Genomic DNA, 27,803 nt, shown 5'->3' with positions numbered 1-27,803 from the left:
AACCTAATTTTAGTTATAAAAAGTATGTAATTAATTTTGAAGTTATATACTCCCTCCATTAAAAAATATAAAACATTTTTAACTGAATCTTATCCTTCAATAAAGTAGTTATCTACTTTCAATCTAACTCTATTTTTTTATATTTACCTCTATTAAACACCCTATAACAAATATAAAGTCATTTATTAATAGAGGCACTTTTAAAAAAAGACAATGATTACACCTTAAAAAACTAAAAATGCCTGATATTTTTTAATATCCAACTTTTTAAAAAATGCCTTATATTTTTAAATGGAGGGAGTAACAACAATTTAGCAAAAGTATAAAAATTCTAAATTTCATTTTAAAGAAAAAAATTCAAATAATTATATTTTGTGCCAATGATTATTATTTTTTTCAAAAAAATTTAATTTAATATGTCCAAATTTAAAAATATTTTGTCAATATTTAAAAGAATACAAATAATACTTTACCTGTAAATCAAATTATTCAAAATATAATTAAATGTTTGACTAAAACGAAATAACTATAAATATTCAATTTAAAATTGAGGAGAATTATAACACCTGCTAATTAATTTTCCCTCGTTATTAATCAATGATTAACATCAACTCTTTACAAATAAAGAAAGAATTATACTTCATGGCAATGTGATTGAACTAATTGTTTTTTTTTTTTTTTAAAGAAAACTGAAATCATACTGATTCAACTCGTTGTTGTAAATTATAAACAACTAAACCGTACAGTACGCGAGAGAAAATTTTTATATCACATTCCAACAAATTCGAAATCATCATTTAATGGCTTTTGCAGTGTCTTCTCTTGTCTTTAGTACAAGATTTACAGCATTTCATCAAACGCATCAGCTTTAATGAGATTACTTTTTCTCTGACATACTTTAATCCGACAAAACATTTTGGGAGGATGACGAATAAAAACATTTTAAAAATATTAATATTAAATTAAAATTTTTTAACAGTGACATTTCGCAAATTTTAGTAATACTTTTACCATATTTTAATATTAAAATTCTTAATTTGACATTATAACATTCTTATTTGTCATTCTCTCAAACCTTATCTGCAGAACAAATTTAAACCTCCCGTATTCATCAATACAACCAACCACCCACCCAACCCCATGGAAGCCGTTCGGGTGATCTCCACAACTACAATCCGACCACAAAGCCACCTTATTCATGGTGATTCACCTCAACAAATCGATCTCAGTCCCTGGGATCTTCATTTTCTACTTGTCGAGTATGCTTAAAAGGGGCTTCTTTTCCACAAGCCTGCAATATCATCGTCTTCAACACACACAGACACGGTGATCCATCATCTTAAGGACTCGCTTTCTTCCACCCTCGACTTCTTCCGGCCACTTGCCGGCCGTCTTGAGGTCGTCGCCCATGACGACAATGATGATGCCTTTTCTGTCTTCATCACTTGCAACGATGCCGGAGCAAGCTTTGTTCATGCCACGGCGGAGAACACTACAATCGCCGACATCGTTGAACCCTCCTATGTTCCTCCATTTGTCCAATCCTTCTTCCCGCTTAGCAAATCTAAGAACTTCGAAGCAACTCGGATTCCACTAATGGCGGTTCAAGTCACAGAGCTCGTGGACGGCATCTTCTTTGCTTGCTCCATGAACCATTGTCTTCCTGAGGTGAAGTCATTTTGGAATTTATTGAATATATGGGCTCAGATCACTCGAAATGGTTCAAATCACATAGCTTCAGACTCAAAGCTCGCTTCATTTGAAAGATGGTTTCCTCATAATAATATTGAGCGGCCCATTCGAATCCCATTCAGAAAAATAATGGAGAATTATCGCAGGGAGTCAATTAACTCGCTTCAACCACCTCCATTTCCAAGGAGGATATTCCACTTTGAAGCGGAAAAAATTGCAGAACTCAAAGCGAAAGTTAATTCAGAGGAAGAAGATGGTGTCATCAGCAACAAAATCTCCTCCTTGCAAGCTATCCTAGCACAGGTTTGGAGGTCAGTGATCAAAAACCAGAATCTTGATCCAGAAGAAGAAGTTACTTACAGATTTCTTGTAGCTGCTAGATCTAGAATTTCTCACCCACCAATACCAGACAATTATTTTGGAATCACAGTGCGTTTTGCTACAGTGACGATGAAAGTAAGGGATTTGGTGGGAGATGGAGGACGTGGGAGGTTTGCTTTGGAGATGAACAACATGGTCACTTCATACACAGAAGAAAGGATTAAGAGGGACTTTGAAGCTGGGGTACAAATTCCAACGATGCGTTCACTACGTAGCAGAATCGGGAAGATCATGGGAACCAGCAGCTCTCCTAGAGTCAACTTTTATGCCATTGACTTTGGCTGGGGACGGCCAGTGGCGGTTCGCGGCGGCCCGGCCAATGCAAAGTCGTGGAAGCTAATGGTCGATGCAGGAATAGAAGAAGGTAGCTTGGGCATTGAGCTTTCTGCCTCCTGTGAATTACTGGAAGCTTTGGGAAAAGAACCTGAGTTCAAGCATGCAGTGGCACCGCCATCACTGCGGTGGCTGCCGGCGGAGTTATCAAATAAAGTAGCCCGGACTCGACTCTGACATTAGCATAAAGTAAAGGAGCCAGCGCGGACTCGACATCAGTCAGGAAATGTGATAATCCTTGCTACCCAAATTAGAAGATAATTTTAAAAGAATTTCATTATCTTAAAATATAAGATTACTTGTGAGAAATAAGTTTTTATTGATTATATTTTTTTAATATTATTTTTTAAGTAGGGTGAGAATTAAAATAATATTATAGTATAATGATTTAGTGTGTGAATATTTATTTTAAAAATTTATAGTTTTTTCTATAATTTGTAAACCTTTCAGGCTTTGCTTGCCATATTATTCATTATCATAATAATAAGGGTAAATATAATTTTTAATCCATGTATTTTATTCATATTTTATTTTTTATTCTTATATTTTTTTCAGTATTTTAATCTTTATACTTTTTTTATTATTTTGGGTTCTTCCAAGATCTCTATACTTTACTTATAGAAAAACTGAAAATAATAAAAAATAAAAGCATAAGAATTAAAAGTAAAACGCAAGTAAAATATAAGGATCAAAAGTTAAGTTTACCCTCACAACAACAACAACAACAATAACAACAATATTTTTTGAAAAAGTAAATTTATAAAGTATTATTATTGAGCTTTATTAATTTATATAATCTTATTTTAAATTATCTTATAATTTGAGATGAATGGAATATCTAAAAACATAATGTATCATGTGAAAGAAGCTTTAGGCGTGTGTTATTTGCAGAAATCTTGTAAAGATATCAATCAATCCAACAAAATTTAAATAATTATGACTTTCCTCACACAATTATGTAGTCTTCTAGAGTTATTGAGTGAAGTTGATATTTGGATGATGAGATAGATATTTAATATAACTGTTCACTAATTAACAACTTGATTATTATAAATAGAAGTTTAACAAATTATCATAGAAGTTTTATCTATATGGCCAAAATTAACACAACACATAGATGTTGGATAACATACTTAATATATTTTCATTAAAAAAAAAGTACTTCATACTTTTATAATGTGCTTATAGAAAGGCAAAAAATGCTTTTTTTTTAAAAAAATCAACTAGTGCTTTTTTTTAATACAAGGCCAAGAGAATTTACAAGAAACTATTGTCCTATTATAATTATAGCTATGAGGCTATTACATTCGAGGGATGGGTTATTAAAGATACAAATATCAAAATTATGATAAAATGTCATATAAGCAAGAAGATCAATGTATTTTTTGACTTCTCTATAGACATAATAAAAAGTAACCACCTAGTTTCTCATAATAAAATTCCTAATATTTTTTATAATCGCAAAGAGTGGGTGATTATCATAGCAAATACTATTGATGAGTGATAAAACATCTAAGGAATCAAAGTGGACGTTAATTTTAGGAAGTTTCTCATTCCAACAAAGTTTGAAATCTTTTAGAATTTTCAAGAGTTCAGCTATAGTATTTGAAATAGTATTCAAGGTTTTTAACAAATCCCTTAATTCAATTTCCTTTATCATTTTTAATAGTGCCCCCACAAACAACAGTACTATCAATATTGACTAAATCATCGATGTCAAGTTTAATCCAATCGAGTTTAAGAGGGCTCCACTTAGCTTTGTATTTATTGCCTTTCGTGTTCAAATATTGATCTTAAATTGAAACTTAAGATTGGTTGATAATTTGTTGAGTATAGAATACCGCAATATCACTTTCAAGAATATTATCTTTAAAGTAAAACTTTTTACATTTAACTTTTCATATATTCTAATATACTTGGACAAAGAGTCTCGGCCAACAAATTTTCTTGTAGTTGAACTGACTGCCTCGTTAAATCAACTAGTGCTTTATTATAAGCATGTCTGATGCTAGCTAGGTTCTTGGTCTATATGTCGTTTGTTTTAGGCTTTGAGGCAAAAAAAGCGCAATCTGAAAGAGAAAATCGAATTGAGATGACAAACAACATCACCGTGATAAAATGTTTGGATATGACCCATGAAATGAAGGGATTTAGTTATACTATTTTTTTTAAAAAAACTTTAACAGTAACAAAAAAATATTAATATGATAAAATAATTTATATAATTATTTATATTATATTTTTAAATAAAATTTATTTTTATTTTTCATCAAAAAATATTATTTTTATTAGGAAAATAAATTTAGTATGAAAAATATTTAAATATAAATAATAAAAAATTTTCTTATAACATTTTAAACAATTTTTAAATTTTATTTTTTTAAATGACAATAATAAAGTATATAATCTATTTATAAATATGTATTATTTTAGTTTATGTTAAATATCTTTTACTTTCATCTTGTCCATATTTTTTCAAAAATAATGAATAAATGATTAATTTTTTATCTTCTTCGAAAATGATTAAATGTTAATTCCCCTTCTTTTCTAAAAAAAAAATTTTATCTATAATTTTGTAATAATCTTAAAAAGTATTTTAATAAAAAATTAATTTAAACATTGTAAATTTTGTTAATAGTAAATTTTATCTATAATTTTTTAATAATATTAAAAAAGTCTTTTAATAAAAAATTAATTTAAACATTGTAAATTTTGTTAATAATCATTTTGAATAAATTTTTATTTTTTAAAAAATACTAATAACTTACAATACAAAATAATTACAAGGATCTAATATTAATAGAATCGGTAATTCAGGTGACCTGACTTATTCAGGTTGAGTTTAAAATATGCAGACATATGAAAAATTCTATAAAATTAAGTTCAACCCTAACACCTTCAGCTTTTTGAGTTGGTCTAAATACTTAAATTATTAAATATTATTTATTTTTTTAGCTAATTTCAATTTTTATTCCTAAAAAATTACGATTTTTAATTTTTATCTTATTTTAGTTTTATTTTATTGAAAGTAAATGTATAAATCTAGTTATAAATTATTTTTTGAGAAGTATTGATATCTTATATTATGAAGTATTACAAAATAAATTATGAAGTAAGAAAAATGTGGTAGCTAGCACCTTCTATCAATGTGCTGCTAACGCTATTGAAGAAAGAGAATAATGTCAACCTGACTTACCTCATCAAACGCTCTCTCCCCCACCCCCTCTCTCTTTCCCACCCTCTGAACTCTTACCTGAACTACTCTAAAGTCTCATATTTTCTACTGAAATTGTCAATTATTGCTATATATATTAGTTGTTAGTGATGGAGTTGCTCAGCTAACGGTTAAAATGTAATAATTAATAATTATCTAGCAATAATTAACAACATTAATAAACAACATAAAATTTCAAAGTAATTTTATGATTGCATGTAACTTTTATGTAGACTTGAAAATAACAAGAACAATTATCATGCAATAATTTATGTATATTTATGCAACTTTAAATGGGATTTGAGAATAACCGTTTCTTAAAATTTTCAAGGACACATGCTAGTTTTCACCTTGTAACAGGGCATACATAATGTACCTGAAAGTCCGCCCTTGCATGCTTAGAAAAAAAAAAAAAACTTTTGTGCTGTTCTCCACTTCTTGGGGTCCCTGGTCAACAAACAAAACTATCAGAAACTTGCATGTAATTCATTTACACCACAGTATAAATTATTGCAAATCAAAGGAAAGCCATAATAAATCATACACGAAAATGAAAAATTAAAACCAAATTCAAAGGGAAGCCAGAATCAATCAAAAATCAACATATAGGAAACCAAAGGATTAAAACCCAAAAATTAAAAAAACATACATGGGATTCTAGGTTGCTCAAGTACAAGTGACAAAGCTAGAGAAGAATTGAGGGAGAAGGCAATGCAAGCCACCAAGCTTAGTCGTAGCAAAGGAATAAGACAATTTGTGTTTGAATCATCGAATGCAGCTCAGTGAAATATAGATGATTTTGAAAAATGAAATGGGTTTGAATTAGAGAACCAAACCACAAACATGAGCATACGGAGAGATTTTAGGTTTCTGAGATTAGAATTAGAGAACCATGAACATGAACATGAGCACTAGCACAAGTAGAGATTTTGGGTTTTTGAGATTAGAATCAAAGAACCATGAAATGGGTTTGAATCAAAGAACCAAGCCATGAACCAAACTAGATGAATTGATGATATGAGCACAAGTAGCATACAGAGATTCTGGGTTTCTATTCAAGTGTGCAAAGGTGATAGCAATGAAAAATAAACGAAGAAAGGTTTAAAGCAAAATTTTAAAATTCACATCTCACCAGTTATACATAATAACCGATGTAAATAGTGAATTATTTACATCGGTTAAATGTACTAACCAGTGTAGTTATGTTGAAAAATATTTTTTATAAATTAGAAAATATATCTACGCTAGTTCCATAAATAACTACCAACTAGTGTAGATATTCAATAATATTTTTTTAAAAAAATTATATATCTATATCGGTGCCATGAGTAATTGGTGTAGATATCTCAAGAATTTTTTTAAAAAAATATAAATACATAATATATCTGTACCGTTTCCACCTATAACCAAATTAGATATTTATAACTATACCGCTTACACATATAGAACTGGTGTAGATATCATGTCAAATTCTTATTTATTTATAAAAATGCCATTGCCTCTTATTTCTACACTATGTGAGCCTTAACTGATGTAGATGTATGGATGTAAATGGCCTATTTTCTACTAGTGAATTTTTATGAAAATTCTGCATGTATAAAAATTATTTCAAAGACAACCTATTTATATAAAATTTGAGTTTTTTTTTTTCGATATGAAGGCAACTTTTATTAAAACTAAAAGTAAAATGAGTACACGTAAGATGCCCTTAAAGAAGAACTCTTAAAGACCCATAACAAGAACAAAAAACAAACTCAAACTATAAAGCATAAAAGAATGAAACAAAGATACAACAGACTTAATAAAATCCAAACAACAAACTCGAGAAGCAAAAAAATAGCATTCCAAAACGCCCAAGTTGTAGTATTCTTGAACAAGTAGATGATGTGTAGTAGAGCTCGCATGAAGGACATATAAAACCAGTCCAAAGACCAGTCTGAATCTAACAATTTGAAGAGCAGCAAGCATTTGTTTGAATTGGATTCCAAGGGTCAATTCAATACTATTTCTGTCATAGGATTTAAGAAACCAAAGTTTAATCTGATAAAGCCTTAGCAAAGAAAATAACATATTTGCATGAACATGAATGCAACAACCTAAGACAAAATAGCAGACACCAAAATTAATAGACATGAAATCAAAAAGAAAAAGACCATGCAGCTCTTGTTGTAGGACCCACATGGCTGCAATGCATGAACCTCGTAAAACCCAGAATCCCACTCATGCTCTATAACAAAATTTGAAAATAGTGCAACCTTCTACATCCATTATGAACACTGAGAAGTAGCTATAATAGAAACAAACTCAAGGTTGGCAAATTCTAAATGATCAGTTTGAAGAACTATTGTTGGGGTAGTAACTCTTGGATAGTCAGTTGTGTTAAATTGGTTTAAAAGAAGTAGTGTTAAATGAATGACGTTATATCATCCACTCAAGGAGTTGTGTCTATATCATCTAGAAGGCGTGACAAATGGTAAGATTTCTCTGTTCAATTGAAAACGTTCAGCAACTTCACTTTATAATAATTTTATGCCAAGACTCCTTTCCTGCAAAAGTTAATGCTGCTGAGTGTAGTCTCGTAAAATGCTATTAAATATGATCTGTATGTCACTGTTGGATACAACCTATGTTCTTTTCTACAATTTTTAAACATAAACTGAAACAGTATGTTCCTGGTTTGGAGGCAGCGGATGCTAAGAAAATATATCCAGAAGAGTATACAACCTGGAGAGAAGATCCAGCAAATTTTTTCATAAATGGCACATATCCTCTAAGAGATCTCTGGATATCTGCAAGAAATGCTTGGAAGGAAATCTTATTGACGGCTGTAAAAATCTTCTCCTTGCCAGTTGTCATTTACTTTAGCAAGTAAAATTTTTCTAAACAACATCTAAGGTTTTTTTCTCCTCATGTATCAGGGAGAAAGCTTTCTTGTTGTGACTCAAATCTATATTGAGAGCATTGACTTGCACTGCCTTAGGTCTGGGCACGGAGAGGTGAGTTTTGTCAATGTTGCGATTTCAAATTTACATGATATGGAATGCACTAAGATGTACTGATTATTCTCCTAGTGTTGAAAGAAGTAGAAAGTTTTAGCTTTGTCAGGTAGTGTCAAAGCTTTCTTGTTATCCCCTTACATAAAAGCACAAGACACAGAGAGATACCATAACATCTTAGTGATTATGAGGTTCAATTGCCGCACTCTATAGCCCTATCACTACCTAATCCTACGTCAGCATCTTCCTAGGTATATCCTTTATCCAATTATGTCGCCTATGATCATTTCAATAATTCACACAAAGCCTTTCTAATGGCATCTCTGCTATGAATGAGCCTAAAAACTTTACAGAAGCTGTCCACCATAAATGTTAGTGAATTAATGCTATGAAGAAAGAAATTAATGCCTCGAAGAAAAATGGCACTTGGACTATTGAAAAACTTCCATTGGGCAAGAGAGATATTGACTCCAAGTGGGTCTTCAAAATAAAATACAAGCCAAATAGAGACATTGACAAACACAAGGCCCGCCTTGTTGCAAAAGGCTTTATACAGGTTGAAGGTGTAGACTTCCATAAGACCTTTACACCTATAGCAAAAATAGTTATGGTCCATACTTTACTTACTATTGTAGTAAAAAGAGGGTGGCATATTCAATAACTTCATGTTAATAATATATGTGAGAATCAGGGTGAGCTCAGCCCTTATGAGCTTGGCCCTTAAGGGCTCAACCTTAAAGCTTGGTTACCAAAAATTTAACTTAATTTTAAGGCTTGATCCTTATTTATAGGGTTGAGGGCTGGGCCCTTAATCCCTCTTTCTCAAAAAAAATCTAACGTTTTAATTTAAACATAATACTTTAAAATTTAACATAAAACAAATTAAAGTTTCACATAAAATTTGACAAAGATTTAAAATTTAAAATTTAAAATGAAGATTAAAATCTGCATCAATGTAATCTAAATCCTCATCATTATCATCTAAAAATAAAATATTATATCCCTCAAATGTAGGTCCACTTGTTGAAGATGGAGGTGAAGATTTAATGCCAATTATCTTTACAACTTCTTTTTCATTACGTACAATAAATATTAATCAAATTATACCATTATCAAACAAATATATGTATGTATTTGTGTGTGTGTGTGTGTGTGATAACCAATTTATCAAGGCTTGAAAGGCTACTCGAACCCGAACCCTTTTTCACAAGGCTTCTCAGAGCTAGGCCCTCAAGCCCATTTACTTTTAAAAAAATTAATTTCAAAACTCAAACCCTTATTTAAACAAAATCTTCAAACTCAATTCTTATTCCTGACTTTATTAAGGTACTGAGAACCATCCTAGTTATTGAATCTGCTAAGATTAGAAATTAGAAGTCAGGACTTCAATTGGGAGTCAAATCAAAATCAAATCAATCATAATAAAATAATATAATTTAAATAAGAACATGTTAATTATCAATACATTCAGCCATATCTTAGTCTTAATATCTTATATAACATGCAACAATAATTTTAATAATAATAAAAACACAACATTTTTGTATTTTTTTAAATAAGATTAATTAATAGAAATACAAATAAGTTTTAATGAGTTAGAATAATAGAAATAAAAAATATTTTGAAATAAAAGATAATAAATAAAAGCGGTATATTTTTAAAAATAATTTAATTAAGTAATTCAAATTAAAAAAGGTAATATAATACGCACACTTTTTTCTGCCTCTGCCATCCCCTCATCTAACGCCTTCATGTTTATGAGTATGACTTTTTTCATGTCTATGACTCCAATTGACATGGGGTTATCATGTCAAAAATGGATATATGATATATTTTGTGTGCAAATTAATTACATAAAAAACATGGAAATATCCAAAGGGTTTTGGGCGTGATCAAGTTTTTTAGCACTGGATCACACAATGTGGTGTTCTTTGTTCTTTCCTTCTAGTTCATCTTCCTTCGTCGTCTTCGTCCATATTCTTTCATCCCCTTCTTTCTTCATCCTCTTCCATCTTTTTTTGCTAGATGGGCAAACACGCGGCACCAAGGGACATGATAAATGTATGAACATGACTTGTTCATGTATAAAATAATTATAAATTTAAAACACAAGTTACAAATTCATCTTAATAAAATTTTAAAAATTAAAAGATGAATTTGTAAATTTTTAAAATTTAACATTTAAAATTTAATTTAAATTAATTAATCCGCTTGAGATCTATTTGTTATTTTCTCTATTCTTTTCTTCCTTTCCTTCTCTCCACAATGTATCAATTGGCATCTAAATCAAGTTCCCACTCAACTTCTATTGCCAAATTTATTTTAAAATATTTTTCCTAATGTCAGAATTATCATACAAGAACACTTTTGGGAATAAAAGTTTCTATTAGCTCTTAAGTTACTTGGCAAGGCTCCTTGATCCAAAATTTCTAAAGCTTCAAATTATTGCAGGGGTAGTTATTTTGTGTTCTTGTGCTTATTATGTTACCTTAATTTGATTTTCCTAATTTCGTATTTCTAAAACTCCCTTCTTATCCTTATTCTCTTTTAATCATTTTACCCTTGATTTTTCCTTTAAATTAATTGTCAAAATATTTTTTGATATGCTTTAATTACCTTGTCTCTTATATTCTGAGGACACTTTCACCTTATAAGTAATTTGGACCTATAACCGTGTCAAAATTTATTCTATTTTAATTGACATTTCTATCAGTTTTCCCAATAGGTTTACATGCCCTCGGAGGTCACTATAAAAATTTTAATCAAGTTATTATATTATTTAGTATGTATGATTTTTAAAGAACTTTTAAATTTTCAAAGAGTTGGACTTGTTAAATTGAGTATTTACCTTTAAGGTGAGAGAAACTTGAGAAACATTTTTCAAATAGAATATTAGATCTTTCCTTTCCATCTCACGTTTATTGTCCAGAACTCATAAAACAACACCTTCCCACCACTAAAATAGAAAAACCTCTTACTATATTTATGTCAATCATCATCTCTGTGTGTGTATCGCCTGAAGTTACTTGTAACCTTTTCTTCCTCTGATCCAAATTGTTCCAAGTTTTTTCCCAACTAACTTTGTTTCGACATATTTTAAAAAATATTTTCTTTGGTTTTTCCATTATATTTTCATTGGAAAAAAAACACAATTGAATTTTATTGACATGCAAATTATAATATAGAAAGTTACTTAATTTGGACTGAAAGGAGTATACTAATATTTCTATTCTAAATTATAAAACACTTTAAGCAAAGAGTTGATGTTTCAAAGTATAACACATTTTGAAAAAATTAAGATTTTATTTAATAGACTTATGCTAAAATTACTCTTTTTCTTTCTCTATTAAATTTTTGTCCATCTCTCTTTCAATATATCAAATGAAAGGTATTTTTAAAAGTTTATATTTTTATTTTAAAACAGTAAGATCATTAAGTGTATTTAATAAGGTTTATTATTTTGTAAAATTTTATTTAAAAGTGTTTTATAATTTAAAAATGATGGAGTGTAATATTTGGTTATATTCAAGGTTGCATAATATAATTTCTCATAATGTTAGTTCATTCACACACACATAAATATTATGTATTATGAAGACAAATTTTTCATCAAATCACAATGAAAACAGGTGTATAACATAGTACCATCAATAATGCAACAATGTAAAATACAGAAGCTTATAGAGCACTCTTTGTAAATAATATAAGGAAAACATAGTCATCCATTTCTATAATTTTATTGAGTTTTATTTTTAATTTTTATAATTTTTTTAGTTTTTTAAATCTCTATGATTTTAACAAAATTAGAAGACATTTGTTGTTCATATCTTTATAGTTTTAATATTTATTTAAAAATTATAAAAATTAAAATTAAAATCTAATAAAACTACAAATGAATATGTTTTCCAACAATATAATACCAAGAAAGGACACACAAATTGTGTTTAGATTTCAATTGAAAAAAAAAATTAATTATAAAAAAATTAATTATTAAAATGTGATGATATTTGAATAAATTTTTAAAAATTAATTATGATAAACTTGATGATGTTTTGATAATTTTTTTAGAATTATATTTTAGTAGATGATTTTATTATTTAAAGTGATAAGTTAATAATGTTTATAATTGATTTTTTAAAATGAAATAAATTTTAACTTATTTTAATTGAAGTTTTGAAAATTAGATGGGAGTTTGGAGAAATTGAGTGTTTGAATAAAATTTTTTAAAATTATAATTTTAAATTCAGAATTAATTTTAAAAAGGTATCTAAACAGGCCCCAAAACATTACCTCAAGCTGTCCTTTCACATTCTGAATATAACTTATCGCCAACTAAAACAACCAGGAAGCTACGTACTATTGTCAAAAGCATCTAGTCGATTCGTATCAACAGCGAGCCAGCTCATCACAGCTCTGTCTCATCTTTGTCCCCTTACCCCACCATTGTCCCCTTACCCCACCACATCATCCAAAAATATATTTCGTCATGTACTTTTGATAAGTTATTTTTACCCATTATATTAATAACAATATAAAAAAATAATATTAATATAAAAAAAGTAAAAAAAAAAATAAAGTATATAAAATTTTAAATATGTGCCTATATAAAAAATTTATATAATAATATTATGTTATTTTTTTCTGTAAATAATTTTAAAAACATTTTTTATAAAGTATCTCAATCATTATTATCGACCGTATTTAGGATATTTCAATTGTTATTATTTTTATCTTTACCTTTTTTTATTAAATATTGGGAAGGAATGATGAAGTATTTTCATTTTTAAAATATATTAAATTATTAGACAATGTTAATGATATTTAAATTTTTTTTGGTTATGATGAAAATGTTGGAAGTAATTTATAAATAAAAAATACAAGAAATACTCCCAAATTTTAAAATTTGGTTTGGTTTTAAATGAGTATAGGATAAAAAAGTAATAGTTAATTGTTTTTTATATTACCTTTCTTAATTGCACAAAATTGTTGGTAAATTTTTAATTATTAGACATTTTACCATGATCATTAATTTCAATGAAGAATAAAATTTAAAATTTAAAATTTTTTATAAATTTAAAAGTGTTTAACTATCATTCCTAAATAAATACTCCATTTGATTCAAAATATAAAGATTTTTTTAAATTAACATATTAATAAAATCCTCATTAATTCTTATAAAATTATATATTATTTTTTTACCATTAGTCTCTATTATCAATGAAATTCATGATATATGAAAGATAACTTTACATAAAAATATAAATTAATAAATATAATGGATAAAATAAAAAAAATTATATATAATAAATTACTAAATTTAGTTGAGAAAAAATATTTATAATTTGAATTGAGAATAATTATTAAATGGGAAGTGCATACAGAGGAAGTAATAATATTTTTTGATATTCTTCAGCTATGTGCTCACTACAACGCTGCTGCGCCCACTCACTTGAAATGACAATGAGTTCCAATTTTGTTTTTCGTTTTTTTTTTTTGAGGAAATTGTTTTTGGTTTTTTTATACTTATAAAACATATAAAGTAATTGTAATTTTTCAGCCATAAATATTAAATATTTTTTGTTAAAAAATAAATACGACTAAATAAATCAATCTACATAATATAAAATATAAGTTAATCATGCATAAATAATATAAGTTGTATCCTAGTTTCTGATATTTAAAAAATATTTGTTCTTTCTTTTTTAAATATACATTTACTTTTTTTTTTACTTTTATAATTGAATATGTCAGATTTGTAAGTAAAGTTTAAAAAATAATAAGTGTCATTCAAAAATTAACAAATCATTATACTATAACCAATAACTAGTTTTGAAACTAAATTTATTACATATATAAACAAGTTATTTTAATGACTTTTAAATGTCAATTTACAACGAGAACATTTAAAGTATATGAATTTTTAAGCCTCTCAATTTGTAATTAATCATATGAAATTAACAAGTAAAGTTAGGAAAACAACAAATGTCATTTAAAAATTAACAAGTTCTCAGTATACTATAACAAAGAAGTGGTTTTAAAACTAAATTTGTTGCCTACATGAACAAGTTTTTTCAATGATTTTTAAATTTCAATTTATAAATTACAACTTGTAAAATACATGAATTTTTTAGTCAACTATGTTAGGTTAACAAGTATATATAATAAAATAATAATTTATGTTTAAAAATTAACAAATCAACATTTTGTTGTAACCTTCATGATTGCTATCCTTTTAATTCCCCTAAGCCACCTTTCCTACCAATTTTGTACCAATTTTGTAATTAGTCATTGGTACTAGAGCTTCAGTGACTGGTCACCATCAATATGCTTATCGGTGGTAGGGTCTCCAGTTATGATCCATCGGTGATTTGATAGGGCTGATGCTATCGTGCAGTTTCCTTTTTCTTTTTTGTTTTAAAAAAGCAAGCATATTTTTATTATTTTTGTTATAACCTTAATAATTGCTATCTTTTTAATCTCTCGACTACCTTTCCCACCAATCAATTTAATTAGTCATTAATGCTGAAGCTTTGGTGATTGGTCATCGTCAATAGCCCACCAATGGCAGGGCTTTGATGTAACATCTCAATTTAAATTTTAATAATTAATTTAAATTAATAAAAATTTTAAAAAAAATATTTAGAGGTAAGCAAATTAGTAAGAGATGATTATTAAATCTAACTTAGGATATAATTCTAAAATAAAATTAAAAAAAATAATAAAAAAATAATAAAAAATATTATTAAATTATTATTATTATTATAAAAAAAGAAAAGGTATTAAAAAAAAGAAAAGGAAGAAGAAGAAGAAGAACGAGATTGCTTTCGGTGACCGTATAATGATTACATATAAAATAATCAAAAAAAAGAAAGAAGAGAGAAGAAAGAAGAAATGATAAAAAAAATATGAGACCCACTGAATTTTTATAAAAACTCACCTATTTCCTTCGTTTCTTCATTCTTCCCTATGCGCGAGCTGAGGCAGAGAGAGAGCGTCTGTGAGAGTGAGTCGCCGGTGTGAAAGATCTGAATTTTTAAGGTAAGAGTTTTTAATAGGATATTTAGGGTGTGATTTTAAGTTTTTCAAGATTAAGTAAGTGTTCTAAAATTTTTCTTAGTCATCCTTCCTCTTTGGTTTCTGATTTTGTGGTGGTAGAAAATTTAAGATCTGGAAGAGGGATGAATTTATGTTGAATAAATATGGTTTATGAGGTTGTTAGTAGTATAATAAATGTTCTAGAGTATAAATTTATCGATGATCTTTGAATTTGTGGCTTATGGATCAAATTCTAAACTAGATCTGAAAATATATGTTGATTTATTGAGGTTTAGATGATTATTTGGGATGAGAAATGAATTATTATGCTTATAGGATTATGATTCTAAGCTAGAGACTCAATTTTTAATTTTTGAGTATTTTAGGTGCGAATTTATAAAATAAAAAGAAAAATTTGATAATAGAAATTAGTTTAGAAGTTGATTTTTAGATTATTAATGTTTATTGATAATTAAAAGAGGAGTTAAAAATTTTACTTAATAGTATTAACTCTAGATTTGTATTAAGATTGAGATTAGGAATTATGTTACATTTTTAATTCTATTATTAGAATTATTTTATTAGTTTCAAAAATTGAAACTAATATTTATAAATAATATGTTATTTGTAGATTGTATTATTGGTGAAGATTATGGTGGGAGAGAAATTTTAAGGAATAATTTATTGAAAAAGCTACGAGGTAACCATGCTTTTAATTTGTGATTAGTGTTACTTCATGTTAATTGGGTAATTATTGAGAAAATTATGAATTTTATAATATTGTATAATTGTGCAATATTATTATGGATTTTATTTGATTATTGTGGGAGGTGTTGGGAGATTTGCTATTGCTCTTGTATTTATGTACCACATGGTACGTCCCTATTGGAGCTTAATAGGTGGCTTGTAAGGGCTCAAGCTAATCTACCTTTGGCCGGGTAATTTAGCACTGAGTGAGGGCTATGGCTCGAGGTTAATGGAGGGATATAAGGATAGTTATTTGTGTGTATTGTAATATTTCTTATATTTGTTGGAATTATATTATTTTTAATTCTCACTTAATAAGCACACACTTAACTGTTTGTATATACTATGATAAATTGGCTTTGATTACTGGGACTTTTGAGTCTCATTATGTGGTTAACAATTTTCAGGAGAAGAGCCACGAGTGACACGTGGAGGAGTCCCAGAGGCTTAGTGGTATAGATCCACTGTCTCTTTTAGGTATTTAATTTATAATTTATAATGTATTATATTGTCAATATTAGGATTTTTTATTTATTGTCAATTATATGAATATATAAATGTAATCATGTCTTTCAAACTATTTTTATTTTTGGTACACTTTGGATGACTGTAATTTTAATATTTAGTTTACTTTGAATTGGTTAAAATGGCATGATTATGAGACCAAATAACTGGCTTGTTTTGAAAATTGACTAAATTAGTTATTTTACTTGTTGGGAGTATAAGGATGGACAAATATGATTTAGTTTACTTGTTGAGAGTATAAGGATGAACAAATGTGATTTAGCCTAATGGCAGGTGGGAGGTAAAAATTTAACTGAAATGTTGTATTGTGCGAGTTGAAGCCAATTATAAAATATTTTTATATTAAAATTATTGATATAAAATGTGTTGGGTAGTTGTAACCCAACTATGGTTGAGTTAAATTATTTAATAAAAAAAATTTGGTGTGTTACAAATCTTGGTATCAGAGCTACATGTTTCAAGATTCTTATAAATTATGAAATTGTTATACATTAACCTAGTTTATTGGCAATATACATTATTAAATCATAATACTTCTCCATTATTTTTCTTGTCTTGAGATTAGTGTTGACTTAATTATGTGACTTCCATCCTTTAGGAGGGGAGTGATGGTGTCCAAAACTAAGAAAGGTGGCAAAATTGCTGGTGATTCTATAGAGCTAATAGGAAATGACATACATTTACTGCCACAACCGGAGCCCATACAGCAACAAATGGGGCAGGGCGAGCCCATACAGCCACAACCAAGGCAGGGTGAGCCAACCATGAGGCAAATAATGGATCTACTGCAAAATCTTAGTGACCGCATAAATAGACAAGAAGAAGAGTTGGCTGCTTTAAGACAATATAAGGAGAATTCCAACCGAGAGGGAAATGGCCAACAAGAAGGAAGCCATACCAAGGTATACAATGTGAGCCAATCTGCTGATGAAGGCTTACCTTCCTTTTCTTACCATGAGACTAGTTCGAAGAATGTGAGTCTCCACTCTGAGCAACAGACATCCACGATCACAAAGATCTGGAGTACTTTTCGTAAGTTTAATCCTCTTACTTTCGATGGAAATCTTAAGCCAGCAGTGGTTGAAGAATGGATAGATCAATTGGAGAGTATTTTTCATATGGTTGTGTGTACTTTTAATCAGAAGGTGCAGCAGGCAATATTCCTGTTATAGAAGAGTGCTAAGAAGTAGTGGGAAACATTAAGATCGGAGGATGATTCTTCTCTTACTTGGGAAGATTTTAAAGCCATATTATTCGATAATTATTTTCCTACTGCACTAAGAGCAGAAAAGGAGGCTGAGTTTCATGCATTCCGCTAGGGTGATCTAGATGAGGATGAATTTATTGAACAATTCTCAGAATTATCTAAATACTCTACTTACCTCCAGAAATATGAAGACACGGAGTGGATGGTTGAACGATTACTAGAGAAGGCGAGGCCTGATCTAAGGGAACAGTTAGCCCCTTTTGAGATCAAGACATTCAGTGAGATGTGCAATAAGCTTCGAATAGTCTCTCGGAGGAAGAGAGAGGCTAGATTAGAAGCTGATAGAGAGAGGAGGAAAGAATCTCATGGAAAGCCCCCTATCCACACTAGACCCATTGGTGGAGTAGAGAAGAGGAGCAACCAAGTTTTTGGAGGTTTTAGAAATCAGAAGAAGAAGGGCTACTACCATAAGGGCTAGAGCTACAGAGGAAATCAAAGTGGGAGTCAGGGGTCCTATAGGAGCCCAGCAACCTCTACTCCTACTTCTGGTGCTACTAGTAATCAAGCATGCAGTAAGTGTGGAAAGTTTTATTCTGGTGATTGTTGGATTAGTTACATCTGCCAGAAGCCTGGTCATATTGCTCAATTCTGCTATCAAAATTAGAATAAGGGTAATGATTAGAGACCTACAGTGCCAGCATGAGTGTATGCCCTCTCTGGGCCGGAAGCTGCTAACAACCCTAATGCTATCCGAGGTATAATTCGAATCCTTGATAATGATGTTTGTGCTTTGTTTGATTCGGGTTCTACACACTCTTTTGTGTCTAATAAATGTATGAAAAGATGTAAATTGCCTGTGTGTACCTTGCCTTTTAATGTGAAGATTTCTACTCCTGCTGGTTTGACTGTAAGGATTGCTAAGGCATGTTTAAATGTAGAGGTTGAGTATGAGGGTTGAAAAACTACTATAGACCTCATTTGTTTGTCTTTGTCTGGGATTGATGTTATTGTGGGGATGGAATGGTTGTCTGCAAATGGAGCTGTACTTGATTGTTAGAAAAAGAGTGTGTCACTCTCAGCTCTTACTGTAACCCTTGTAGAGTCCCAAAGTCCTATGTTGTTGTCTGCCGCTCAAGTAGAACAATGTATAAGAAAGGGCTGTCAAGCTTTTATGATTTTCTTCTAATCAAGGTAGAGATTGAAGAAGGTGTAGATCAGATTCCAGTAGTAAGAGAATTCCCTAACGTCTTTCCTACTAAAGTGATCGGTTTGCCTCCAGAACAAGAGGTTGAGTTCTCGATTGAGCTCGTATCTGGTATGGGGCCTATTTCTAAGGCACCCTATAGGATGTCTCTATCGGAGTTAGTTAAGTTGAAGAGACAAATTGAAGAGTTGTTAAAGAAGGGGTTTATCTGACTGAGTGTATCACCATGGGGGTCACCGGTACTATTTGTGAAAAAGAAAGATGGAAGCCTTAGATTGTGTATTGATTATAGACAATTGAATAAGGTAACCATCAAGAACAAGTACCCCTTACCTCGAATTGATGATTTGTTAGACCAATTAGTCAATTCAGCGGTGTTTTCTAAGATTGATCTAAGATTAGGGTATCATCAACTGAGGCTCAGAGCAGAGGATGTCCCTAAAATCACTTTCAGGACTAGATATGGGCACTACGAGTTCCTGGTGATGCCATTCGGGTTAACAAATGCCCCAGCTATCTTCATGGATTATATGAATCGAATCTTCAGGCCTTATCTCGATAAATTCGTTGTAGTTTTTATTGATGACATACTTATTTATTCTCGGGATAAGGTGGACCATACTAGACATCTTAAAATTATTTTGGAGATATTAAGAGAGCACAAGCTCTATGCCAAGCTTAGCAAATGTGATTTTTGGCTTAAAGAAGTTAAATTCTTAGGCTATGTTGTTTCAGAAGAAGGGGTAGCGGTGGATCTTAGTAAGATAGATGCAGTGATGAAATGGGAACAACCTTGAAGTGTGACAGAGATTAGGAGTTTCTTGGGTCTTGCAGGCTACTATCGTCGTTTCATTAAGGGTTTTTCACAAATTGCAATGCCCTTGACTAAGTCGACTAGAAAAGATGCTCCATTTATTTGGACGAATGAGTGTGAAGTTGCTTTCCAGGAGCTAAAAAAGAGGTTGACCACCACACCGGTGCTCACCTTACCTGTTCCAACTGCTCCTTATACCTTATATACTGATGCTTCTAAGAAAGGTTTAGGTTGTGTATTAATGCAGGAGGATCAAGTAGTGGCTTATGCCTCTCGACAGTTGAAGCCTCATGAGGAAAATTACCCTACTCATGACTTGGAGCTTGCTACTGTGGTATTTGCCTTGAAGATTTGGAGGCACTATCTTTATGGTTCTTCTTTTGAGGTCTTTAGTGATCATAAAAGTTTAAAATATTTGTTTGATCAAAAGGAACTCAATCTGAGACAGCACAGATGGATTGAGTTTTTGAAGGATTATGACTTTGAGTTGAAGTATCATCCAAGGAAAGCTAACGTAGTTACCGACGCTTTGAGCAGGAAGCTTGTACATACTGCTCACATGATGGTCAGAGAACATGAATTATGGAATAGTTTTCATGCAGTAAATGTAGAAGTAGTCGAGAATCGTTTGGCTGCTCTACACATTACTAAATTTGAGAATAATTTTTAGGAAGAAATTAGAATTACGCAGCAAAAGGACGATCATTTGAATAAGATTAGGGTAGAGATTGGGGCTGGAAAGGCTGAACATTTTGATGTGACCGATGATGATGTCGTAAGATATAAAGGTAAAGTGTATATGCCTAATGATGCTCGATTGAAAATTATCCTACTTGAGGAGGTTCATCAGAGTAGATATACCATTCACCCAAGAGCAACTAAGATGTATCATGACTTGAGACGTGGTTGGTGGTGGCCAAGGATGAAGAGAGATGTAACTAAACATGTAACTCGTTGTTTAACTTACTAGAAAGTCAAAATTGAGCATCAGAAACCAGCCGGAATGCTACAGTCTCTTGATATTCCAGAGTGGAAATGGGACAGCATTTTTATAGACTTCATTATAGGATTGCCTAGAACATCTTCTGGTCATGATACTATATGGTTAATCGTAGATCGACTCACCAAATCAGCTCATTTTCTTACTACCAATATCACGTATTCTCTTGAAAAATTAACTAAAATTTACATAAGAGAAGTGGTGAGGTTGCATGGAGTGCCGACAAATATTGTATCTGATCGTGATCCGAGGTTCACATCAAACTTTTGGAAGTTATTACAGGAAGCCATGGGTACTAGTCTGAGTTTTAGCACCGCTTACCACCCCCAGACCGATGGGCAAACAGAACGAACCATACAGACTCTTGAAGATATGTTGAGGGCTTATGCCATTGAGCTTAGAGGTAATTGGGATAGTCACTTGCTATTAGCTGAATTTGCCTACAATAATAGTTTTCATTCTAGCATTCAGATGGCACCTTATGAGGCATTGTATGGAAGAAAATGTAGATCGCCACAATGTTGGGCAGAATTAAGTGAGAAAACTATTTTGGGGCCGGACATTATTGATGAGACTACCCAAAAGATTGCTTTAATCAAGTAAAAATTACTCACAGCTCAAAGTAGACAAAAGAGTTATGCAGATAAGAGGAGAAGACCGCTTGAGTTTGAAGTAGGTGACCATGTATTTTTGAAAATCTCTTCGGTAACTGGTGTTGGAAGAGCTATTAAGGCTAAGAAGTTGACACCAAGGTTTGTGGGGCCTTTTGAGATCTTAAAATGAGTTGGACCAGTAGCGTATCAAGTAGCATTACCACCCCAAATTGCTGGAATACACAACATATTCCATGTGTCACAACTGAAAAAGTAGCAACCAGATCCTTTTTATATAATTGAACCTGAGGAAATTGAACTCAGGGAGAATTTGACATTCAGAGCTGAACCAGAAAGGATTATGGATTACAAGGACAAGCAATTAAGAAACAAGACCATTAGATTGGTTAAAGTAATCTGGAAAGGTATAACTCCAGGTAATGCTACCTGAGAGACTGAAGACAGTATGCGACGTGATTATCCTCGTCTTTTTGATTAAGTAAGTAGTTAATAGTTACTAACTTCAAATTTTAAGGATAAAATTTTTAAAAGGAGGGGAGAATTGTAATATCTCAATTTAAATTTTAATAGTTAATTTGGGTTAATAGAAATTTTGAAAAAAAATATTTAGAGGTAAGCAAATTAGTAAGAGATGATTATTAAATCTAACTTAGGATATAATTCTAAATTAAAATTAAAAAAATAATAAAAAATAATAAAAAAATATTATTAAATTATTATTATTATAATAAAGAAAAGAAAAGGTATTAAAAAAAGAAAAGGAAGAAGAAGAAGAAGAACGAGATTGCTTTCGGCGGTCGCGTAATGATTACATATCAAATAATAAAAAAAAGAAAGACGAGAGAGGAAAGAAGAAATAATAAAAAAAATATGGGACCCACTGAATTTTTATAAAAACTCACCTGTTTCCTTCATTTCTTCATTCTTCCCTGTGCGCAAGCTGAGGCAGAGAGAGAGCGTCTGTGAGCGTGAGTTGCCAGTGCGAAAGATCTAAATTTTTAAGGTAAGAGTTTTTAATAGGATATTTAGGGTGTGATTTTAAGTTTTTCAAGACTAAGTAAGTGTTCTAAAATTTTTCTTAGTCATCCTTCTTCTTTGGTTTCTGATTTTGTGGTGGTAGAAAATTTAGGATCTGGAAGAGGGATGAATTTATGTTAAATAAATATGGTTTATGAGGTTGTTAGTAGTATAATAAATGTTCTAGAGTATAAATTTGTCGATGATCTTTGAATTTGTGGCTTATGGATCAAATTCTAAACTAGATCTGAAAATATATGTTGATTTATTGAGGTTTAGATGATTATTTGGGATGAGAAATGAATTATTATGCTTATAGGATTATGATTCTAAGCTAGAGACTCAATTTTTAATTTTTGAGTATTTTAGGTGCGAATTTATAAAATAAAAAGAAAAATTTGATAATAGAAATTAGTTTAGAAGTTGATTTTTAGATTATTAATGTTTATTGATAATTAAAAGAGGAGTTAAAAATTTTACTTAATAGTATTAACTCTAGATTTGTATTAAGATTGAGATTAAGAATTATGTTACATTTTTAATTCTATTATTAGAATTATTTTATTAGTTTCAAAAATTAAAACTAATATTTATAAATAATATATTATTTGTAAATTGTATTATTGGTGAAGATTGTGGTGGGAGAGAAATTTTAAGGAATAATTTATTGAAAAAGTCACGAGGTAACCATGCTTTTAATTTGTGATTAGTGTTACTTCATATTAATTGGGTGATTATTGAGAAAATTATGAATTTTGTAATATTGTATAATTGTGCAATATTATTATGGATTTTGTTTGATTATTGTGGGAGGTGTTGGGAGATTTGCTATTGTTGTTGTATTTATGTGTCACATGGTACGTCCCTATTAGAGCTCAATAGGTGGCTTGTAAGGGCTCGGGCTAATCTACCTTTGGCCGGGTAATTTAACACCAAGTGAGGGCTACGGCTCGAGGTTAATGAGGGATATAAGGATGGTTATTTGTGTGTATTGTAATATTTTTTATATTTGTTGGAATTATATTATTTTTAATTCTCACTTAATAAGCACATATTTAACTGTTTATATATACTATGATAAATTGGCTTTGGTTACTAGGACTTTTGAGTCTCATTATGTGGTTAACAATTTTCAGGAGAAGAGCCATGAGTGACACGTGGAGGAGTCCCAGAGGCTTAGTGGCATAGATCCACTATCTCTTTTGGGTATTTGATTTATGATTTATAATGTGTTATATTGCCAATATTAGGGTTTTTTGTTTATTGTCAATTCTATGAATATATAAATGTAATCATGTTTTTTAAACTATTTCTATTTTTGGTACACTTTGGATGACTGTAATTTTAATATTTGGTTTACTTTGGATTGGTTAAAATGGTATAATTATGAGACCAAATAACTAGCTTGTTTTGAAAATTAACTAAATTAGTTATTTTACTTGTTGAGAGTAGAAGGATGGACAAATGTGATTTAGCTTAATGGCAGGTGGAAGGTAAAAAGTTAACTGAAATGTTGTATTGTGGGAGTTGAAGCCAATTATAAAATATTTTTATATTAAAATTATTGATATAAAATGTGTTGGGTGGTTGTAACCCAACTATGGTTGAATTAAATTATTTAATAAAAAAAATTTGGTGTGTTACATTTGGTGGTGATCCGATAGGGCTAGTGTAGGTTATTATGAAGTTGATTTTTTAAAAAAAAAGAAAAGCCAAGGTATTTTTATCATTTCATACTCAAAATTATTTATAATTTAGTCCATTGATCCTACAATATAAAATCAAGAGTGTTTTGATCTTTTTTGTGTGAAATGGTTACTCCAAACTCCAAAGATGCTAGATTGTTATTTTCCCTTTAAAATTTAAAGGCAATATTATTTTACTTGATAGTTAGGACATCCAATACTTACAAGTTCAAGGATATAAATATTGTTCAATACTTCAAAATTTGAGGGATAAGGTGAGATGGAGCTACACGCATCACCAATGTATAACCATCACCACTAATAAAAACGATAATGATAATGATGATCACCGCGACCACAGATTTAAAATTGTTAATATTGAAATGTCAAGCCATTTATTAACCATTAACCATTTATTTTCAAAGTCAAGGTGAGACAAAGAGATGAGAGATAAAATAGCCACATAGGTTAGATCGATCGGCTATGTATTGGCAGATGGAAGGCTCTTGGTCTAACCATGCACCACACTACACTTAAGAAGGGCACTAAATTATGATATTATTAATAAAAAAAATAAGTAAACAGAATTTAAAAAAATGAGTGAATTTATCAAAAAAATTTATTATAGTTCTTAAATTTGTTCGTCTTTCTTTAATTTTTTTTCTTTTAAATGTTTACCCTCTTCGGTATAAGGATACCTTTATAAGAAAATAAAAAATCTTATAAAATATTAAAAATGCCCCATATACACTTAAATATTATACTATAATATTATGTAAATTCTTTCTCTATTTAAAAAGTAAATATTAATAAATTTTTAATTATTTATATTTTAAAATAATAAAATACTTTTAAAATTGCTTTATCGTTATCACGGAGTGAGCACATTCTCAACCCAAAAGAAAAAAACAAACAAACAACGAAACAAGCCGCATGTTAGTCGGTCTTATCGGTCATTTCGCCATCAAATGTGATGTGACAACCTATACATGTGTCACGTGAGATTGCGCGGCTCACTTGATCAGAATCTGGTTTTCTTCTCAAAGGTATGTTTGGTTTATTTTTTTAAGATTGGGGAGTCCAAACCTTAGGTTAAAAAGTAAAAAGTTCATTATAAAATATAAAATCCTGTTCGGATAAAATGGTCAAAAAAGGTTTTGGAATCATATGAGTATTTTCAAAGAAACGCCTAAAAGAGCTTATTCATTGACGCAGCACGGGAGGACTTTAAAATAATTAAAATAATTATTAATTTTTCTTTTTCTATTCTCTCACTTTATTCTATGACCTTTTCTTTACTATGCCTTCTCCACATTTATTCAGATTTCATGTTTGTCTGTTAACACACTCTTATTCTTAATATACTTTTTTGACGTCACAAATCATCCATGGAGATAGAGGCCTTCCGAGTGATCTCCACGACTACGATCCAAGCACGAAACTACCCTAATAATGGTGACTCACATCAACAAATCGACCTGAATCCATGGGATCTTCAATATTTAGTACTTGGCTACGCTCAAAAGGGACTTCTCTTTCACAAACCCTCATCATCATCTTCCTTAAAACACACAGAGACAGTGATCCAGCACTTGAAGGACTCGCTTTCTCGCACACTCGACTTCTTCCAGCCGCTTGCCGGCCGTCTTGTTATTGTCCCGCACGGCGGCGATGACACGTCTTCCTCTGTCTTCATCAGTTGTAACAACGCCGGAGTAAGCTTTGTTCATGCCATAGTTGACAACACTACAATTGCCGACATCCTCGAACCCACTTATGTTCCTCCAGTTGTGAAATTGTTCTTCCCACTCATCACATCGAAGAATTTCGAAGCAACTCGGATTCCATTAATGGCGGTTCAAGTCACAGAGCTGGTTGATGGCATCTTCATTTCTTGCTCTGTGAACCATTGTGTTGCTGAGGCGAAGCCGTTCTGGAATTTATTGAATACATGGGCTCAGATCTCTCGAAACGGTTTAAACCAAATAGCTTCAGACTCGAAGCTAGCTTCATTTGAGCGATGGTTTCCTCATGATAATATTGAACGACCCATACGAATCCCATTCAAACAAATAATGGAGGATTATCACAAGGAGTCAACTAATTCGCTTCAGTCACCTCAATTTTCAAGGAGGATATTTCACTTCAAAAAGGAAAAACTTGCAGAACTCAAAGCAAAAGTTAATTCAGAGGTGGAAGATGGTGTCATCAGAAATAAAATCTCCTCTTATCAAGCTATTGTAGCCCATGTTTGGAGATCTGTGACCAGAAACCAGAATCTTGATCCAGAAGAAGAAGTCACTTTCAGATTTAATGTATCTGCTAGATCTAGAATTTCTCACCCACCAATAGAAGACAATTATTTTGGAATCACATTACTTTTATTTTCCACTGTGACAATGAAAGTAAGGGATTTGGTGGGAGATGGAGGACGTGGGAGGTTTGCTTTGGAGATGAACAAGATGTTATCTTCATACACAGAAGAAAGGATTAAGAGAGACTTTGAAGCTTGGGTACAAAAGCCAACGATGCGTAAACAAAGTGCCATATTAATTGGGAAGCTTATGACATCAAGTAGCTCCCCGAGAACCAACTTTTATGCCATTGACTTCGGCTGGGGACGGCCGAAGGCGGTTCGCGGCGGTCCGGCCAATGCAATGGTGTGGAAGCTGGCGGTTGATGCCGGAGCAGAAGAAGGTAGCTTCGACATCGAGATTTGTGCTTCCTGTGAAATACTGGAAGCTCTGGGAAGAGACCCTGAGTTGATGCATGTGGTAGCGCCGCCTTCACCCTCACCGCGGCCACCAACAGAGTTATCAAGTAAAGTAGCTCGGACTCGGCTCTAAACATTGAGCATCTCTATCTTTGTCGTAATAATTAGGCTAAAAATATAACGAATATATTTTCATTTTCCAATAGAGAGATTGTGCGTTTCATATATTCCTATCCCATGTGGTGGAGGGATAAGTGTGTGAGTATGCTTGTTTGTACGTATTTGATCTCTTAAAAATAAAATAAAATTATGGCGAATATTTTTTATTTAAAGACATTTTTTAATATATTTTTTCGTCATTTCTCTACCTCTAGAGCTATCAACAACAATAGCCGGTTAGACTTTATTGAGCAGGCTGTCTAGTCCAAGCTTATTCTTATCCTAAAATTAATATTTTTCTCAAGTCCAGCGCTCAGACCCAAAAGCTTGCATAATTGTTTTTTTTTTAAGTTAGTTAAAACTTTAATTTTTAAAAAAAATTTATAATTTTATAATTTTATTATTATTAAATATTTTATATAAATATTTTGATAACGAGTATTAAAATTGTAGTTCATCATTTTTTT

The 27,803-nt window shown here is 30.7% G+C and overlaps 2 protein-coding genes and 1 long non-coding RNA gene across 3 annotated transcripts; all 3 read left to right on the top strand.

The window, feature by feature from the left end:
* The first annotated feature begins 1,074 nt into the window (after positions 1-1,074).
* LOC129284394 (uncharacterized acetyltransferase At3g50280-like) lies at positions 1,075-2,792 on the top strand. Its single transcript, XM_054919859.1, has one exon. It carries the CDS (start codon positions 1,597-1,599, stop codon positions 2,581-2,583), a length of 987 nt encoding a protein of 328 aa, XP_054775834.1. The 5' UTR covers positions 1,075-1,596; the 3' UTR covers positions 2,584-2,792.
* A 5,253-nt stretch (positions 2,793-8,045) lies between these two features.
* On the top strand, positions 8,046-8,601 carry LOC129321881 (uncharacterized). The gene is made up of 3 exons (XR_008596134.1): positions 8,046-8,093; positions 8,304-8,447; positions 8,539-8,601. It is a non-coding gene; the product is annotated as an uncharacterized LOC129321881 (long non-coding RNA).
* A 17,214-nt stretch (positions 8,602-25,815) lies between these two features.
* LOC129322694 (uncharacterized acetyltransferase At3g50280-like) lies at positions 25,816-27,509 on the top strand. Its single transcript, XM_054969030.1, has one exon. It carries the CDS (start codon positions 25,853-25,855, stop codon positions 27,308-27,310), a length of 1,458 nt encoding a protein of 485 aa, XP_054825005.1. The 5' UTR covers positions 25,816-25,852; the 3' UTR covers positions 27,311-27,509.
* Positions 27,510-27,803: the final 294 nt, after the last annotated feature.

This window comes from Prosopis cineraria, unplaced genomic scaffold (assembly GCF_029017545.1).
Source record: "Prosopis cineraria cultivar Desert tree isolate PC_DT_omini unplaced genomic scaffold, ASM2901754v1 PC10, whole genome shotgun sequence".
Lineage (NCBI taxonomy): Eukaryota > Viridiplantae > Streptophyta > Magnoliopsida > Fabales > Fabaceae > Prosopis > Prosopis cineraria.
Note: the sequence above shows the minus strand (reverse complement) of the source record. Positions and strands in the feature narration are given on the sequence as shown.

Coding starts and splice junctions, on each gene's coding strand:
- LOC129284394 (XM_054919859.1), top strand. CDS start 1,597: ATGGCGGTTCAAGTCACAGAGCTCGTGGACGGCATCTTCTTTGCTTGC.
- LOC129322694 (XM_054969030.1), top strand. CDS start 25,853: ATGGAGATAGAGGCCTTCCGAGTGATCTCCACGACTACGATCCAAGCA.